The 20,489-nt window shown below is 38.4% G+C and overlaps 1 protein-coding gene across 1 annotated transcript in view; it reads left to right on the top strand.

Moving 5' to 3' along the window:
- Nucleotides 1-20,489, top strand: part of AKT3 (AKT serine/threonine kinase 3) — a 212,387-nt gene that overhangs the window by 92,780 nt on the left and 99,118 nt on the right. Inside the window, exon 3 of the mRNA XM_084758568.1 lies at nt 16,579-16,704. Coding sequence (XP_084614694.1) covers nt 16,579-16,704 — 126 coding nt within the window. The remainder of the gene's footprint in view (nt 1-16,578; nt 16,705-20,489) is intronic.

The following is a 20,489-nucleotide window of genomic DNA, read 5'->3' on the forward strand; positions in this document are numbered from 1 at the left end:
ATTAAAAAGTATTATTTCTTGGTATAAAGTGTGGTGTTGCTTGAAAACAATAGGTTCCAGGATTTGATTCACCAGGTTGCTGAGTATCATTAAACAAATACTAGAATGCTTAAAATAAGTTGGTAATTGTTCAGATTCTGGAAAAATTTAAATAAACTGCAGATAAAGCACTGGCAGATCAGCCACACTGATGTCTTAGAGAAGTTAACGTTGGTCCTCTAACATCTTACAACAGTGGTTCTCAGCCTTCCTAATGCTGTGACTTCTAATCCTCATGTCTTGGTCATCTCCAACCATAAGACTATTTTTGTTACTACTTCATAACTGTTACTTGTTCCTGTTATCAATTATAATATGCTTCTGTTTTCCTTGTGAAAGTGTTGTTGGACTGCCCCCAAAGGGTCGTGACTCACTGGTTGAGAAACGCTGTTTACAGTATTTGGTAAATGGATTGCTTTTTAAGAATTGAATCAGCTTCCAAGCGAAACAGGGATCCTAACCTTACTTAGCAAGTAAGCATGAAAACTATACTTAATGTAAAAACAACAAGTTTATGCATTATGCAGTGGAAGCAGAATTTCTTGATTATATTTCTCAAAATAACCATGAAGAAACATGGAAAAGAAGAGAAATATAGGTATACCTGGAAGGCTTTTAAGGCATCTTGAAAGTACAACGCAGAATCACCACAATTGAAAACAACTTCCACACTGCCAATTAGAGCGGTTATATTGTCAGTCCAGGAGCAGGCGGACCTCTGAGCGAGGAGGGCAGGCAGTGCTTCCCCCTCTTCAGCGTAGCAGCAAGAGTGTGTGGAAATGTTGAAAGATGCTGTACTGAAGTTGCTCCTAGACAATTAGAATCAAGTACTCTCTTCTTCAGGCACATGTATAGGTATTTGGAAATGCTACAGAATCAGAGATGTTGCTGTTACTTAATGTGGTTAAAGACATTGCATAGATGCCATAGTTCTGCACTGATTAGTTAGAGGAGAAGGAAAAAACATAGTCAAAGGAATCAGTAAGAGAAAGTGATACCACTGCTCTTTGTTAGAAATGTGTCAATACATTATTATTTAGGAAACTAGAGTTTGAGTATGTCTATGTCCTAAACTATTTGGTTCAAGCTGACCTCAAATTTTTGGTCCAAGGGACCTTCTTTCTTCAGCCTCTTGACTTTCTGAAGCTGCAGATGTGTTCCAGAGCACAGCTTCATTCCTCACTACTGTTTCTCAGCTCTTCACTTCTGACATCCCGTTCTTACTGTTTCTTAATGGACTTAAATTTTAATGAGGGTTTGATATACCTGCATAATCCATTTTACATTCTCAGTACTTATGTGTATTTGAATACTAAATTATTTCAAATAATGTTAAGACATCATTTTCTATATATGAGTGGTTTGTCTGCATGTATGCCTGTGCATCACAAATGCAGAGGCCATAAAGAGGCATTAAATCCCCTGACACTGAAGTTACAAATAGTTGTAAGGCACCAGGTAGGTGGTGAGAACTGAACCTGAGTCCCTGGAAGAGTAGTCAGAGCTCTTAAACACTGAGCCATCTTGCCAGCTGCACAACACTTTTTTTTTTTTTTAACTAAACCAGTCTACACTTTCCCCCTAAATTCTAAAAACATGCTTTCAAAGGCACTGTTCTTCAGAGGACTCAAGTTTGGGTTTCAGCACCCTGGTCATGCTGTTTATAATATCCTGTTTCTAGGTCCAGCAATTCTAAGTCCTCTTCTGGACTCTGTGGGTACCTACATTCACCATTCACATACCATCCCCACATATGTATTAAAAATAATGAAAATAAATATTTAAAAAGTTTTATATACCTGGCTCTAAACATTGATTGGTGGCATACATTTATTAATGTTTTCTAATTGTATGAACAAGTACATTGCTAATTACACATTTTATTAATTAGCAATGGTTCCATTTAATAACAAAGTCTAATACCTGCTATATGGTAAGCAGTATTTTAAGAGTTTCTGTATCATGTCCTTTCATAATTAAGGCAGGTACTATGAATAACTCTAATTTTCCAGTTGATATGTGAAGAGGGTAAGTTCTTTTAGTTAAGCAGTGGCATAATCATGGTTCACATATCAGCTGCGTGACCCAGAATCTTGCTCCGAGCCATTACATTACAGTGTTTAACATAGAGAGTTTTTTTTCTCTTTGAAGTCAGTTTTACTATGTAACTCAAGATGGGATCAAACACACAATCCTGCCCCAGCCTCCAGAGCGAGAATTGCAGGTGTATGCCATCATGCCTGGCCACCGAGAGAATGATGAAGATGTATGTATGCATGTATGTATGTATGTGTCCAAAAAATTCCTGAAGCTTAGTTTGCAACATTTGATACATAAGTAGGAGTGACCACTGGTAACTTAAATAGAAATATCACACATATATCCTTAATGCTTTAAATTATTCACTGATAGCAACTAGGATCTTTAATTTTCTATTGGAAAATATGAATGTAAATTAATGCCCTATCCCATATTTTAAATAGCATTATTTTTAATATGATGAGTTTAGATAGTTGTATTCTAAATGGCTAATTTATAAGATTTGTGAAAAATAGTGCTATAATTATATCAAATCGTTTGATCTGCATTTTAAAAATAAGGTCAATATTATTTACCTAGTTGTTGTTGTTGTTGTTGTTGTTGTTATTATTATTATTATTATTATTATTATTATTATTATTATTATTTTAGCCTAGCCCAAGTAAGTATAGACTGTTGTGGGTAGGTGTTACAGTATCTTTGATCCCATTGTGATCCCTGAGATTGTGAACTGTAAATCTGTTCGATGCCATTGTGATCCCTGGGGTTGAACTGTAAATCCCAGTTTCTTGTGATTGAGCCCTAACACACCTTTAATCCAAGAAGTTTCTGTTTATTGCAAATAGGTGATTAAGGTGTGGTTCTGCCAGCCTTACACACATCTCTAATCCAAGAGCTATCAGTACTCAGGATTTAATAAGATTCACTCTAGGTCAAGAGGCAGAGCAAGAAACCAGCTGGCAGGGACTAAAGGGTAGGGAGGGACTTTGAGTTGAGGGGTATTTAATTAAGAAAGCATGTAGAAGTTGAAGAGGTCTTTAGTGCTTTAGCTCTTGAGCTTTACTTTTGGGATTTTAGCTCCTCAGCTCTTGAACTCCTCAGCTCTGTGACCTTTGGCTTTTTGGGCCTTGAGCTAGCAAGTCTTTGGCCTTGGTTTCATTGGTCTTTTCCTCCTGGGCTGTCAGCTGAGATAGTGAGATTTTTTTAAGCCTTTTCCACTGGGTTGTGAGTTGAGTAGGAAAGTCAGCTGAGTGCTTTCTTTCTTTCTTTTTTTCACTTTCAAACAGTTTTTAAAATATTTTATTAATTTATTCATATTACATCTCAATTGTCAGCCCATCCCTTGTATCCTCCCATTCCTCCCTCCCTCCCACTTTCCCCCTACTCCCCTCCCCTATGTCTGTAACTGAGGGGGGACCTCCTCCCCCTGTATATGTTCATAGGGTATCAAGTTTCTTCTTGGTAACCTGCTATCCTTCCTCTGAGTGCCACCAGGCCTCCCCATCAAGGGGACGTGGTTAAAAATAGGGCACCAGAGGTCGCATGAAAGTCAGACCCCACTCGCCACTCAACTGTGGAGAATGTCCTGTCCATTGGCTAGATCTGCATAGGGGTTCAAAGTTTACTGCCTATATTGTCCTTGGCTTGTGCCATAGTTTGAGCAGGACCCCTGCACCCAGATCTGCGTGTCATAATGTTCTTCTTGTAGGTTTCTAGGACACTCTGGATCCTTCTATTTCCCCCATTCTCCCATGCATTTCCCCCATTCTCCCACCTAAAGTCTCATTAGGATGTCCCCCCCCTCCCCCTGACCCACTTTCCTGGTAAGTGAAGACTTTCATGGGACATTCCCCTTGGGTTAGTGTCTCTATATAAGTGAGTATATACCATTTGACTCTTTTTGCTTCTGGGTGAATTCACTCATTATGATATCAGAGACACCAAAATGACAAGAGGACAGTGAAAGAACACAAACAAAAGCCAAAACAGTTTGCCATCTCCAGATCCCAGCAATCCCAATGAAAGCAACCCGGAGAACCCAAAAACAATCGAAATACAAGAAAATGACCTCAAGTACTTTCTTTGCCTCTCTGATCGAGCAGGTTTTTCACCTCAGCATGTGGCTCCTGAGTATTGATAAAATAGACTGACTGATGATTTTCTTTTCTTTTTAAAATTTTACCAATTTATTCAGATTACAACTCAGTTGTTATCCCATCACTTGTATCCTCCCATTCCTCCCTCTTTCCCTCTTTCACCCTATTCCCCTCCTCTAGGTCTATGACTGAGGGGGACCTCCTCCCCCTGCATATGCTCATAGGGTATCATGTCTCTTCTTGGTAGCCTGAAATCCTTCTCCTGAGTGCCACCAGGCCTCCCCACCAAGGGGAGGTGGTCAAATATGGAGCACCAGAGTTCATGTCAAGGTCAGTCCTCACTCTCCACATAACTGTGAAGAATGTCCTGTCCATTGGGTAGATCAGAGTAGGGGTTCGATATTTACTACTCTATTGTCCTTGGTTAGTTTCAGAAGACCCCCATGGGCCCTGATCCACCCATCATGATGTTCTTCTTGTAGGTTTCTAGGACCCTCTGGGTCGTTCTATGTCCCCATCTCTTATATTTCTCTTACCTAGAGTCTCAGTAGGATGTCCTCACATCTATCCCAATCTCCTGGTAAGTGAAGACTTTCGTGGCCTAGTGCCTAATTATGAGTGAGTATATACCATGTGAGTCTTTCTCCTTGTGGGTTAACTCACTCATTATGATCATCTCTCGTCCCATCCGTTTCTCCACAAATTTCGGAATTTCCTTGTTTTTAATAGCTGAGTAGTATTTTATAGTGTAAATGTACCACAGTTTCTTTATCCATTCTTCAACTGAGGGACATTTAGGCTGTTTCCAGGTTCTGGCTATTACGAATAAGGCTGCTATGAACATGGTTGAGCATATATCCTTGTTGTGTGGTGGAACATTTTCTCGGTGTATTCCAAGGAGATTTTCAATTAAGGCAACAGATAGCTTTTCCGTTTATGAGTATGAATGCAGTATTCTCCACTGGTACATCTTTTCATCTTGCTTCTTTCTGCTTTTCATAGGCTAGAACTATTATCAGCTTCTTCCAAACAATCTAACCTTAAACAGAATCGAATATTTATCACTCCAATCGATCTTTAAGAACAAAAGCCTGGATTATGTTTAAGCATCTTTTACAGTTAGATATCTGAACAAATATAGATATCTCCAAGCAAATACTGATCAGAGGCTGTTGGAACATTAAATTTGTTTTTTGTCTAGGCATATATGCCCCTGATTCCTACTATGGTACTTTCTTTTAACTCCAGCTTTTAAAAACTACAATGATTATTTTTTAATTAAGTACTAATGATAGTGAAATAACATTTAAAATGTAGACCAATTTAAAATGAAGACATTAAAGAATGTAATTTGGTGCTAGATGAGCAATGCTGGGAGGCCTGGTTTGAATGCATTTTTACCTTACTACCAGTACGGTACATTTGAATAGGCTGTCAACAGTTTTAGGTAAAAATAGGTATTTAAACATCCTGAGAGACAAAACAGAATTGTCATTTGTGCCCTTTTAAAAATAGTGAGAATCTACTAAAAACCATTGGGATTGTTTATTGTAGTACAGGAAATAAGTTATTAATAAGAAAGTTGCCAAAGACTCCAACTCTAGAATTGCACTGTGGAATTCAGGACTTTAAATTTTTTTTCTCCATGTATTTAATAATTTTATATGCTGATACCAGCCCCCTCCATCCTCTCTGCCTGCTCCCACCCCCTGTCCCCATCCTCCCATTTCTACCTCTCCTTCCTTGGAGAGAAGGACAGTCCCCTAATTAGTACCAATCCACCCTGGTATCCCAAGTCACTGCAGGACTAAGCACATACTCTGCTGCTTAGGATTGACAAGGCAGCTCAACTAGGGGAAAGTGACCCACCAGTAGGTAGCAGATTCAGAGACAGCCCCTACTCCTAGTGTCAAGGGGCCCACAAGATGACCAAGCTGCACATCTGCTACAAACGTATAAGGGGCTAGGTTATGTCAATGCAAGCTCTTTGTGAGCCACCATGGGACCAGGTTAGATTACTCTGTAAGTCTTCTTGTGGTGCCCTTGACCCCTTAGGCCCCTTAGGCTATCCTTCCACCCTTGCCCACTCTTCCACAGCACTCTCTGAGCTCAGCCCATTGCTTGGCCTTGGGTCTCTGCATCTGTCTCTATCAGCTGCCTAATGAAGCCTCTCAGAAGACAGTTATGCTATACTCCTATCTGCAAGCAGAGCAGGAAGAGTCTTGAAATCTTTGGCAGAGGAGACAACTTCCTGAACAGAACACCAATAGCTCAGGCTCTAAGATCAACAATTATAAATGGGACCTCATGAAACTAAAAAGCTTCTGAAAGGCAAAGGATATTGTCAAATGAACAAAATGGTAGCCTACAGATTGGGAAAAGATCTTCACCAACCCCACATCTGACAGAGGGCTAATATACAAAATATGTAAAGAACTTAAGAAATTAAGCACCAAAATCCAAATAACCCAGTTAAAAAGTGGGATCCAGAACGAAACAGAATTCTCTACAGAGGAATCTTGAAGACTGAGAAGCACTCTCAGCATAGTGGATGCTGATATCTTTCATTCTTCATGCTCCAGTCCCAAGCGCTTCAGTTGTTACTCATTACAACAGCACAGCTTCAAAGAAAGCTTCTAATCCCAATTGGTCCAGTGTTTAGGACAGTACCATCACACAGGACTCCTATTAGGCTGGGATTTCTCAACATTTAGAAATTGGACCACAAAGGCTGTTCTGGCTTGTTTAAGCATTTTTCCCAATTTTATCTGGGCCCCTACAAAGGTATTCTTTGCCCCAAATCAGCCAGAAGAAACCTGAAGAGAAGGAAGCTTCATCTCCCCTACGGGGAGTTGGGTAGGGTTTGTTTGTTCTCTTGGGCTACAGATGCTCATTTCCACTGGGAGTTGGTTGTAAGTTATTATTGGTCTTACTGAGAAAAACCGAGATTGGACTCAGGAATGTCTCTCTTTCCCTTTATCTTTCTTGCATAAGTATGGAGATAGGGGTTGAAAAAAAAGGGGAATATAGAAATATATAGGGATGATAGGACAAAAAATTATTGAATCTACTCCTCAACTTAAGGCCTTCTACTCACATAAGGTCATTTTTATCTCACTGGTGTAGAATTTTGTATATTGATGTAAAATAAGTTAACTTTTGATACATTGGTATGGAATTCAAATTTAAGATTCACACACATTATTTATGTTTCTACTCTGATACGAGGTATTATACCCATGTAACTCAATTATAATACAAAGTTTACTTCCAATACTTTGAAAGATTGTTTGGGATAATTAAGAATTGCAATCAAGTCATGGTCATAAAATTACTAGTCTTTTTATCACAAGAATATACATCCTAGGTTTAACAGATAGATAGGATTCTATAGATATATAAGGTAAATAGTTAGATAAGGTCTTCAAAAGCCTCAGCGACCTACAGTATGTGGCATTTGAAGATGTTTTTTATTATTTTAAAGATTCTTTGACAGCAAGACAGGTTAATTCCTGGCAACACCCAGCCTACCTCAGAGAAGATGATGACCATCAAAGAACCTCCTTGGAGAGGGTTTCAAATGCAGCAAACCAGCCACTGGGCAAAATACCCTCTTTTCTGCCACAGACAGAAATCTGCCTAAAAATGGGCAAGCTTGGATGCAGGCAGAGTCGACGGCCAAACTCTGCCAAGACAGGATAAGCAAGTCCTCAGTAGTTCCTGCCTCACAAATATGTCTGTCAGATATATTGGGCCAGAAGGCTGAAGATGATGCTCCAACATTATGGAGAGTTTTGGGTGACTGTTAGGCAGCAAACTGTCTCAGTCATTTTTTCATTTTGGAAGCTGGTAACCTGCACTTATTCTGGTTTATTCAGGCAATTAAGTTTTATTCCTTCTCAAGTCTCTGATGGGGTTGAAGACCAGATAGTTTAGTCTTACAATTAAGCTTAGTTGTTGAGGAGCTAAGATATTTTTAGGTGTAGATAGATGTTTTAAGTTGATAGAGATGAGGTATGATAGATACTGATTTTCATTCAGAATTTTAGACTCACCAAGAGAGTAAGGATGCTTTATTCAAGATTGCCAAATACAAATAGCCAGAACACTATGAGTGTAACAGTTATATATTTCATGATTGTTTTTTGCTGCTTCTTGCTATATGTAGTTTAGTTTATGTGTAATAATATAATGTATGTGTAAAAAAAGAAATATAAACAAATATAACAAAATTAAACAAACAAACAAACAAAAGAAATGCTCAATGTCCCTAGTCATCAGGGAAATGCAAATCAGAACAACTCTGAGATTCCACGTTTACACCTGTCAGAATGACTAAGATCAGCAACTCAGTGACACATGTGCTGGTGAGGATGTGGAGAAAGGGGAGCACTCCTTCATTACAGGTGGGGATTGCACACTTGTACAACCAGTGTAGAAATCAATCTGGAGGTTTCTCAGAAAATTGGAAATCTACCTCAAGACTCAGCTATACCTTTTCTGGGCGCATACCCAAAAGAAGCTCCACTTTACCACAATAACACTTGTTCAGCTATTTTCTTTGCAGCCTTATTTGTAATAGCCAGAAACTGGAAATAACCTAGATGCCCCTCAACTGAAGAATGGATAAAGAAAGCGTGGTATATTTACACAATGAAATACTGCTCAGCTATTAAAAACAAGGAAGTGATGAAAATTGCAGGCGAATGGATAGAACTAGAAAGGATCATCCTGAGTGACGCAACCCAGACTCAGAAAGGCACGCTTGCTATGTACACACTTACAAGTGGATATTAGCCATTTAGTACAGGATAACCATACTATTATCCACAGACCCAAAGAAGCCAAGGAGAGCCCAAGGAAAGATGCTTGAATCACACTCAGAACAGGAAATACAGTAGACATCTGAAGTAGATGAAGGGAGGGAACTGGGTGGCAGATGGGGTGGTAAGGATAAAATGAGTGGGGGAACCAGGTGGGCAGAGAGAAGAGGAGAACAGGAGAGAGAGCCAGGTGTGGTGGTGCACGGCTTTAATCCCAGCACTCGGGAGGCAGAGGCAGGTGTATCGATTTGAGTTCGAGGCAAGCCTGGTCTACAAAGCAAGTCCAGGCTAGTCAAGGCTACTCAGAGAAACCCTGTCTCAAAACCCTCCCCGCCCCTCAAAAAAGAAGAAGGAGGAGGAGGAGGAGAAGAAGAAGAAAGAAGAAGGAGGAGGAGGAGGAGAGAAAGAAAAGAAAAAAAAAACAGAGAGAATAGAATTCCAGGGGTGGGGGGCATCTCTGGGATGGGGGAGGCTTCTGAGTGTCTTTGGAGGAGCCCTATGTGGACTATTTGTAGTAGGTGTTAAGGAGCATGAAGTCAGCACCTCCTATAGCGAGGTGTGACTCCCAGCAGAGGGGGGAGACACCAACCCACACATAAAACCTTTGACCCCAAATGTGTCTTGTCTACAAGAAGCCTAGGGGCAGAGGTGGAACAGAGACTGAGAGAAGTGGCCCAGCTTGAGAGACGCTCCCCAGGAGAAGGCAGACCACTGTCACTATCGACGATGCTGTGCTCTGCTTGCAGACAGGAGTCTAGCCTAGCCATCTTCTAGGAGGCTTTGCAGCTGATGGAAACAGATGCAGAGACCCAAGGCCAAGCAATGGGCTGAGCTCCGAGAGTGCCGTGGAAGAGTGGGCAAGGGTGGAAGGATAGCCTAAGGGGCCTAAGGGGTCAAGGGCACCACAAGAAGACCTACAGAGTAATCTAACCTGGTCCCATGGTGGCTCACAAAGAGCTTGCATTGACATAACCTAGCCCCTTATACGTTTGTAGCAAATGTGCAGCTTGGTCATCTTGTGGGCCCCGTGACACTAGGAGTAGGGGCTGTCTCTGAATCTGCTACCTACTGGTGGGTCACTTTCTGCTAGCTGGGCTGCCTTGTCACTCCTCGCAGACTGGAGAGTATGTGCTTAGTCCTGCAGTGACTTGGGATACCAGGGTGGATTGGTCCCAATTCGGGGCCTCCCTTTCTCTGTGAAGTAGGAGATGCAGGAATGGCAGGAGGGGAGTCGGGGCATGGGACTCGGAGGAGAGGGGTGTGGGGGCTGGAATCGGGATGTAAAGTGATTATTTTGGGAAACAAGAACAAACCTAGCATCATCAAATATTGATTTAGGGCCAGATGTGGTGGTTCACACCTTTAATCCCAGTACTCAGGAGGCAGAGGCGAGTGGATCTCTGAGTTTAAGGCCCGAAGAGAGATTGAAAGAAGGCTAGCTAATGAGTGGCACAGCTTGAGATCCACCTTAAGGGAGAGGGCAGACCACTGTCACTATTAATGGAATGAAGGACTCTAAAAAAACATTTTTTTTCAAACCTACAGTTTATAAATAGGATTCTCTACTGCTTATAAGAATGGCTTGGAATTTTCCCTTTGCATTTACAAGTAATTGACTAAGTACAGCTGTATCCTCGCTCATGCTAATGTGCTAATGGATCATTAGATTTATTTTTGTGCTTGTTGTTTAAACATGTCTTTGATTATAGTGTATATAAAAGGTGTCTTTAGTTTTTTAGAATCGGTATATTAAGTAACAACAATAATGACTTACCACAACAGAAATTTTCTGTCACAATCATGGAACAGAAAACAACACATGAATAGGGTTACTCTTCCTTTAAAAGTTTTAGGAGAAATTTTGTTTTTTAATTTCTTGTAGCTTTTCGTGTCTCCAGTCAGTTTTTAGTTTGTGCTGGCTCTCCTGTTATTGTTCCCCTAGTCACCTGCCTCCTCCTTTACTCCACATGGTATGCTCACTCTTCTGTCAAATCTATTCTTCTAAGAGGATTTAAAGTTTAACACAGGTCCCCCAGATAATCCAGGAGAAGCTGTGCTAAAAATCTCCACCTCATTGCCTCTGTTGCTAAATAAGTTGATAGACTTTAGCTGAATAAGGTAATATTCACAAGTTACAGAGATTGGGGGTTATACCTCTTTTGTAAGTCTATCATTTAGCTCATTACAAAACTAAAAAAATGCCGGAATCCTTTTGAGAAAGTAGAACACAACACATGGAATGGTGGCCCCCTAATATTGATTATAGAGCTGCAAAATTCCTGTTGCCTAATAATGTAATATTTGTAAAATGTATTACTTATGTGGTTATAGTTACTTTGGTGTAAATAAATCTTTTGAGCTGGCTGTGCAAAAATATGCTATAATTATATATAAAATAAAATAAATAATACTTGATAACAATTTAATGGCTAATGTCTTTACATATTTTCTGTACTATGCTTTTCTTTTAATCATTATTTTAGAGTCACTTCTACTTAATTAAAAATGTATACTGTAAAATGTGCACTTTGTATGGTCATTAGTAACTTGTATTTATTTATTCTGGCTTTGATCACATCATTTCATCTTGGTCTTGACTTAATCCTGTTTTATTCATTGTATCCTTAGGAGAAACAGGTTATTTATTGTAGCTTGTCTTTGTTACTTTGTGGGTTCTTCTTTTTTCCACACTTTGTCCCCTTTTTTCAACCCCAGTACTCGATAGGAGAGAGAGAAAAGGATAGAGGGAAGAGAGAGAGATAGAGAAGAAAGGAGAGGGAGGGAGAAGGGGGAGAGAATCCTTGCATCTAATTTCTTTCCTAGACATTCTGGTTTCCAGCCCAGCCCCTTCAGATGTTTCTCCCCACTGTTCATCCCTCAGTTCTCTAAGTCTGCTCAAACAGTCCCTTCTCTCACTTTCCCCAATACTAGCAGCTCCAAACTATAACAATTTTTGTAGCCTATCACCTCAGCTGAGCCTTTCCTGGCTCAACTGTCTCCTAAGAATATCTTCTGCCCCAACTGCCTTCTCTTCTCACTTCTCCTTGGTCTCCCTTTCTTATCATCTGTTGGCTGTTTTATATCCTCTTGGCTCCTGGAAATCTAAGAGGAAACCAATACTGAAGGTCATATGGCCAAGCAATTCTAATAGCTAAGAATTCTTAAAGGACCAGTTGACTAGCAAATGGGGATCCTCCTGTAGAAGGCCAGGCTCACAAGATAAATCATATTATAGATGATGCACATACACTATACACATGGGCAAAAGAATTAGGGATGTGATAGGATGTATGATCTAGATTTGTCCAATAATGTTTGCATATCGACAAAATTGCCTAAGGACATATAACCGAGAGCACCTCTGTCAGTAGGCAAACCCTGCCTATTTAGTAACACTGGGTTTCAAAGTGTATAACCTCTTGTCAAAAAGGGTAAGAAAGAAGTAGAAGCTCCATTTATAGTAGTAAGTTAGGAAAACGTTGTATTGGAGACTACTCAGTTGTTCCTACGGGGATTCTTGAAGGTTTATCAGGAGAGTTCCTACATAATTTGAATGCATATTACTGAGTGTCCATAAATATTTTGTGTCTTTTTGACATTTTGTTTCAATCATAAACAAGCTATCTTTTAAATTAGTTGAGACTCATGAGCCATAAATACAAAAGAAACAACTTGGTTTTAAATTTTTGAGTGTTAACTTAGAATGAAGATGCTTCTCATGTAAGACAAGAAGTATTAAGTATTAGCTTAGATTAAGGGAGCTTGGGGCATGGCTTAGTCCCTGTAGTAGTTGATGTACAAATATAAGGGCTTGAGTTCAGGCCCTCAGTCTCCATGTCAAGATCTGAGCACAGTGGTTCAGACCTGAAATCCCAGTGTCTAGGATGCAGAGACAGAGAGACCCTGAGGTCTTTCTTGCTGGCCTTCATGTACCCCTTGGTATGCACATGCACACACACATGGCAACATCACAACGGAAAACCTTATGGCTCCTTAGTAGTTTGTCTTAATGATTAATTACAGGAATGATTTTGCTTTGTTTTTGTTTTGTTCCAGGCATATAACCCCATAAAATCCAAGATTTTCCGTTTCTACTGCATGGAACAGCCTATGACATGGGTTTTGTTTTGTTTTAATTGAACTCTGATTGCTGGAATCACTGTACTGGTGGCAGAAGTATTGGAGTTCATTTTCCAGGATCAGCTGGAAAAGGCCCATGGGACTCTTGAAGTCATAGGAACAGTTCTTCCAAAGTAGTACTTAGACTCCACTGTACTGGGTTCCATGCCAGGGAGTCATGAAAACTAACTTTTTGCATTGTTTCAGGCTGGGAAACTTCCTCTATTATTTGCCTAGCAAAAGTGCCAAGAGATAATGCTCTCTTTGTTGTCTACTCACTTGCTGAATTTGTGTCCTCTGTAAGGACCATTCTTTTTTTTTTTTTAGGACCATTCTTTAGAGGCAGAACTTACTCATTCCAGTTTTGTAACTAGAAAAGGCATATTTAGCAAGGCCAACACACCATGCTAAAATACAAAAGTTTCTTGAGAATTTTTGTGGAAACCTATAAAAAGAGGTTCTTGTGCCCCCCTTCCCTCTTTCCCCTGCAGAAAAATATTTAGCTCCTTTCTCCAGATGTTTATTAGGCATATCTGAAATCTGGTGGAATATTGGGTTTGGGTTTTGGTGGTGATGAAGGAGGGGTTCCAATTTGTTTTCCCAGCACCCAGAACTGCCAGTAAATAAATGAATATACTGTAAGTTCATTTCTGTTATAGATGAAAAATGACAGTTAAGCAGAAAGTAAATTAGAACTCTTGATTAAAAAATTGATATTGTATTTCAGTGTAGTGAACAGCTCAATTGCTGAGTAAGTGAATCAATTCAAAATTATTAATAAAATATTTTCAAGAATACTGTGTATTTTTTATTAGTGAAAGAAATTTTCTGTTTTCCATATTTTTTCTTTGGAAATAAGTTTACTTCTGTCTGGGTGTAATATATTTTCCTTAAGGAATATGTAATAGACTTATTTTCACACATCTTTGAAGACCTACTGTAAGCCACATCAAATATCTTAAATCCTAAAGTTACCCTATTTTTTTAAAAGATACAAGATATTTGTCATGATGTTTTATTTACTCTCACCTGAACATGTAAATATGTAAGCTGCTAAAGGAAAATTAGGTTTAGAACAAAATTTTTTAATTTTAATTTTACATTTCCAAATGAATTTATTTCATTCTGTTTCAGAGCAGAAGAAATGATTCTGTTTTCTATATTTTTCAAGTGAATTTGTTTCATTTTATGTTTGGTACAATTATGAAATTATCACTATTTAGCTTGACAAACATGTACTGTAGCAGTATAAATCTGTTCTTGTTTACAACAGCCTTTGGAACCTAAATGGTAATTATTAATTAGAGATTGACATCTAATAATGTAAAATTATATAGGAATGCATAATTAAATAGAGAAGAATCAAATAATGAGGGCAGTCAACATGGGAACTACTTTATGTTTTGAATAGGAACTTTGAACTCAAGGGCACTGGCTTTATAAACTTTAATTATGTGGTTGCTAAGAATAGAAACTTTTTTAGTAAAAGTAGAGGGGGCATCAGGTGTGTGTATATGTTGAAGTTTCTTTTGTCCAACCATACACATGCGTGAATCTTTTAGTCAAGATGACTGTCAGTCAGGTGAGGTAGTAAGCAGGGGGTGCTAGAGTGAACTGCAAGTAAAAGAGAGACTGGCAGTGTTTGCTAAGATAATGAAAACTGAGCCCCAAGAGCAAAGGTTAGAATTTTGGAAAATATGTCTACTGTTATGAGCTTTAAAGCTTCCCTGTACTTTAAAAAGAGACTTGATACCCTGTGAGCATATACAGGAGGAGGAAGTCTCCCTCAGTCTCACAGTCATAGGGGAGGCGAGTAAGGGGAAAATCGGAGGGAGGGAGGGAGGAATGGGAGGATACAAGGGATGGGATAACAATTGAGATGTAATATGAGTAAATTAATAAAATATATTTAAAAAGGTTTCTTTTTTTAATGAAATCGATTAGTGATAACAAATATAACTATAGAAAACATTTCAACTGAAAGCTAAATTGCTTAAATCAGTAAACAAATACCTGTATGACTAATGCATGATTTTAGAAATCATGCAGTTTACAAGTTATTCGAGATGCAATTTGCATAAATAAACCCATAGCTATTTGAGTTTCCTCTCCTTTTTCAGTTACCCTCTTGAGTTCTATCTCCCCTTAAATTTGAATCAGAATAATATACTTTAATAGACTGAATATGCTAACTGAAAAGTCTAGCTATTTATATTTAAGAGGTAGGGAGAAATGCTGTACAGCACTGCTTTTCTTATTAAAGACTGGGCTTAGCCTTAAACCCCTGGTTCTTTGCTTTTGCCTTCCTTGTGCTAGGATTACATGCTGCCACACTGGCTCAGAAAATAGAAAATAGGTACGTGTATATATATATATACACACACATACATATATATATACACACACATATATATATACACACATATATATACATATATATATATGAATGAGGCCAGATGATCACATGGTTCTGTCTTCCTCCTCCTCCTTCTTCCTCCCTTCCTCACTCACTCCATACCACTGTCACCAATTTTGGTTGGTGGCCCAGGATGGCCTGGCATTGATGGTGATGCTCCCACTTCAGCCTTCCTGTTTGCTGAGAAAACAGGTGTGAACTGCTATGCTTGATTTGCCATTGAGCTATTTAGGTGTCACAGAATTACCTCTGCTATTTCACATTTGGGCCTATTATGGCGTATAGATAGGAGCTTATTTGTAAATATAATAAAAGTATACATTTATCTATTGTTAATCATTCTCTATAACTACTGTTTTGCATTTGTTTCTATATGTAAGTTTGACATGGTTTTGAGCATTATTCACTCAGTTCTTTCATCTTTGTGACTTGTTCACGAGCATTGTGTGAAAGCTTATTTTCTTATAAAGAGTGAGTTACGGTTAATTTTTAACAAGGCAATGTACCCTATAATAATTACATACCTTGGAGGCTGAGGTAAGAATATTAAGTTTAAGGTAAGCATGGGTTATGTAGCAGTGAGACCTTGTCTTAAAAAGGAAAAGGGATTAACATCTTCCCCCTTTTTTGAAACTCAAAACCCCAAAAGCAGTATTATTGGTCATGAAAATGGACTGTGTATTTCTCTGAAATTGATAAATACTATGTGGGTGATTTAGCAGGGCTTCCTAAAATGGCTGAAAATATCCTTCAGCAACCATCTGGTAAAGTGAAAAACTGAACAAAATGTGTATTCAGAGGAATGATTCTTTGAAGGAATAATAGTGCAAGTGAATAATCAAAAATATGGATCATTAAAAACAAAGTGTTTTGGTTTTTATTGAATCTTCATTGTAGACTTATTTTCTATTGTATGTCACGTTGAAAGAAAATGGTCTCATTAAAATTATGGAGACCAGTGTTTTAGGATATGTTATGCCATAATTTATGTTTTATGTAAAAGTTAATTCCTTTTGGCATTGACATGTATGTTTTCTCCTTGTAGGAGAATATATAAAAAATTGGAGGCCAAGATATTTCCTTTTGAAGACAGATGGATCATTCATAGGCTACAAAGAGAAACCTCAAGATGTGGACTTACCTTATCCCCTCAACAACTTTTCAGTGGCAAGTAAGTGATTAATAACAATTGTAAGTTCACCTTAGGTTCATTTATTTGCTGACTCTGTGTGTGAGGTATGTTAATATATCTGAGGAATCAGTGCAAAAGTTTAGGTTTACATTTAATTGCAAAGAAACCACCAACTCTGTTAGAAATTCCAACTCCTTAAGATAGGGACTTATAATCTCATGCAGTACAATATAGTTAACTGTTTTTCATACATAAAGTAGAATATGATAAATATAATTGCCCACCTGTGTAACTTAAGTTTTTCTTTATAAAATATAAATAAGAACCTATGAACTTGGTTGTAAGATGTTACCCTGATAGCAGGGTGTGGTGGCAAACGCTTTTTATCTCAGTTTATACTTACTGATCCAGTAAAAGGATTTTCTTGTGTTTATTCAGAATCAAGTTCAAACTGGCATATATAAGGACTAGATGGAGTCTACAGTGTCAAGATAAAAAAAAAATTAATTTTGATTTTATTATTCTAGTCAGATTACAACTCAGTTGTTAGCCCATCCCTTTTATCCTCCCATCCCTCCCTCCCTCCAGCTTTCACCCTGTTCTCCTCCCCTAGGTCTATGACCGACGGCGACCTCCCCCCCCATATGGTCATAGGCTATAATACAAAATCCGAGAAAGAAAATATTTTTTTAAGTATTACATAACTCATTTAGTATATAAAGACTTCAAACTTGTTTTTAAAGTAAAATTAAAAGAATATGGAGTTGCAACTAATGGAAGAATACTAACTTTAAACATTTTTTTAAATTAAATAATTTTTTTATATGCAACATATTTGGTCATGCTCTTTTCCCTTCTGGGTACTTCTCCCAGAACTTCCCTGAGAACATATTTTACAAACCTTTGCATTCATATTTGTAATTTCTTGTGTAGAGAATTTTTTATTCTTTGAAATAAAAGTTCCCTATCTTTATATAAATTACATATGTGTGTGTGTGTGTGTGTGTGTGTGTGTGTGTGTGTATGTGTATATTAAGAAAAATAGCCTTCTCTCTATCAAATCATGTTCATTATATATTAATGGCTCTGGTAAGTAAATTATTAAATATTTTGACAACTGGGATAGTATTTTGTGGGGTTTTACATTTCTTTAAGATACATATTTCAGTTTGTGGGTATTTTGGCTGGACATTTGTTTATTAAAGAAATTATCTTTTAAACAATTGCCACATCCTGCCTGAAGAGTTTTTCCATTTTACTAGCAACTCTATTGGTTTTTCAGAAATAATTTAGAAAAGTACCGAAAAAAAATCTATCTGCTGATCAAAATGCAGCATTTTTTGACCTTACGAAATTTCACACCCCAACAAGTTTTAAAGACATACTGTATGTCACAGTCTGCCAACATCTGCTCTAACACTTCTACTGGCAGAGGCTGAAATAAATGTGTACTTGTAGAGAAAGATTCTATTTAGTGAATGACAGCTTCTTTGCAAAATAAATAGCAGTTGACATCTGTAATTTTTGCTTGCATAACCAAGTACTTCCTGGTACTTGACTCTCATAGGTAAGGTTGTAGTTGAATCCGTAATTTTCAGGATTATTACCTTATGACTCTATTTTTACTTTTCTTTTTATTTGTAAAGCTTTATTATAACCTTAAAGAATATGCATAATTAAGGAAATAATACCTTCATTGAAAAGACACTAATGAAAGAAATGGTTCAAATTTCAACTTTGGCACAAGCTCTGAGCATTACTAGGGTAGACCATGTTTTTACACTCTGATCTTAACATTCCCTTCTTCAGAATTCTGGTCATCTGCTGCTTTGTAAGGTGGAGTTTGAGCAGGCCCTGGACTATTAAGTAAATGGGAAGCTCATTCAAACAAAGGAGGAGGTGGAGGTATTACAGGCAGAGGGTGATAAAGCTTTTATAAGGCATCAATGGAAGAAACCCACACAGCTCATTTTCTTTTCTAGTAGTTAGTTCCCCATTTGCATTGGCCCCCAGTAAATTGTTGTTCTCAAAGACGCTGGAGAGATGGCTCAGCAGTGAACAGCAATTGCTGACTGGTTCATAGCCATCTCTAATTCTAATTGGAGGGGATCTAACACCTTCTTTTGGCCTCTGTATGCATCTTCATGCACATGTTACACATATAGACAAGCAGATGCACATAGATAAATACATTTAAAAATTAAAAGAATTTGAATAACCTTTAAAAATGATTACAAGGTTTTCCTAAGATATGTTAAGAAATATTATACATCTCATTGATAGCTATAATTTGAGTCCTCTATTTTTCTGCTAATCAAAAATATTCCTTCATGGGCAGCTTGGAAGATAACTCCTTTGGTTATCTGCTTATTGTGCTGATGTAAGTTCCTGAGTTTGGCTGTCCTGCAGCCATGTAAAACAAGTGCAGCAGTGCATACCTTGATCCCAGGCCTTCGGTGGCAGAGAATGACTGCTTCAAGGAGCTCCTGGCCTGGCTAGCCCAGCCAGATTAGGCTTAGTGAGAGACCACATCAAAAAGTAGGGTAGAGAGTGATTGAGGAAGGTGACACTTGGCCTTCACACATGTGCACATACAAGTACTGATGTGTATATGTGTGGACACGTTCAAAAACATGTGTACATGTATATGGACTTCCAATAAAATTTTACAGAAATAGGATTTTTTCTTCCATCTTCATTATATTCATTTCATACCTTCTTAATAACATTGTCCAGGCTGGGTATGTAGTTTAGTGGTAGAGTACATGCTTAGCATACATAAGGCCTTGCCTGGGTTCAGTCTGCAGTATCAAGAATAAAAATTCCAAAAGGCCTGCCCTCATGGATTTGTCCTGTCCTTTCCTTTCCTTTCCTTTCCTTTCCTTTCCTTTCCTTTCCTTTCCTTTCCTTTCCTTTCCTTTCCTTTCCTTTCCTTTCCTTTCCTTTCCCTTCCCTTCCCTTCCTTTCCTTTCCTTTCCTTTCTTTCTCTTTCTCTTTCTCTTTTCTTTTCTTTCACAAGGGTTCTCTGTGTAGCCTTGACTGCCCTGAACTTGCTTTGTAGAGCAGGCTGGCCTCAAAATCACAGAGATCTGCCTGCCTCAGCCTCCCTGAATGCTGGATTACAGGCGTGCGCCACCACACCTAGCTGAATCCATTTCTTAGCTACTGTCTGTAGTCTACCTTCTTTTCTTAGCCATTTGATTGAAACCGCTTTTGATGATTTCTTCAGAGGCCGTCTTGTATCAAATGTGAGAAGAAAGTAAACATATTTTTCTTCCTATGTTAGGTTCATGGTTAAAGACCCTATAAACAAAAGAAAAATAAACGTGCACGTTTGCTTAGCATAAATTTTATCTAGACATTGGAAACTAAGACTCAAAGAAGACTTGTATGTTTTTGTGCTTTGGGTTCCTCCACCAAAGTGTCAGTTTGTAGCCCTGCATGACCTGGAACTTGCTTTGTAGATTAGGCTGCCCTCAAACTCAACGAAGATCCCTTTGTTTCATTATCCCTAGTGGTGAGATTCAAGGCATGAGATTAAGAAGAGGTAGATAATCATGGGGAAATATGTGCTTTAATTTAATGGTTAGAGGCTGGGGAGGACAGAGCAAGGCCTGTTTGTTGAAGACTTTCTCTTGACCACTGTCTTTGGTGATAAAGACATTTATTCCAGGAAGAGGAAGGGTACTTGTTAAAGGTGGAACTACGACCTACTTTTATGGAAAGTCAGAAAGTCTTTACTAGATTTATGACCTGGTTCAGGAGAAACAGAACACTGAAGTGGCCTTTTTTGCCTTTACTTTTTCCTCAAATGCATAGGTAAC

The sequence above is a fragment of the Acomys minous genome, assembly GCF_964271855.1.
Source record: "Acomys minous genome assembly, chromosome: 1".
Taxonomy (NCBI): domain Eukaryota; kingdom Metazoa; phylum Chordata; class Mammalia; order Rodentia; family Muridae; genus Acomys; species Acomys minous.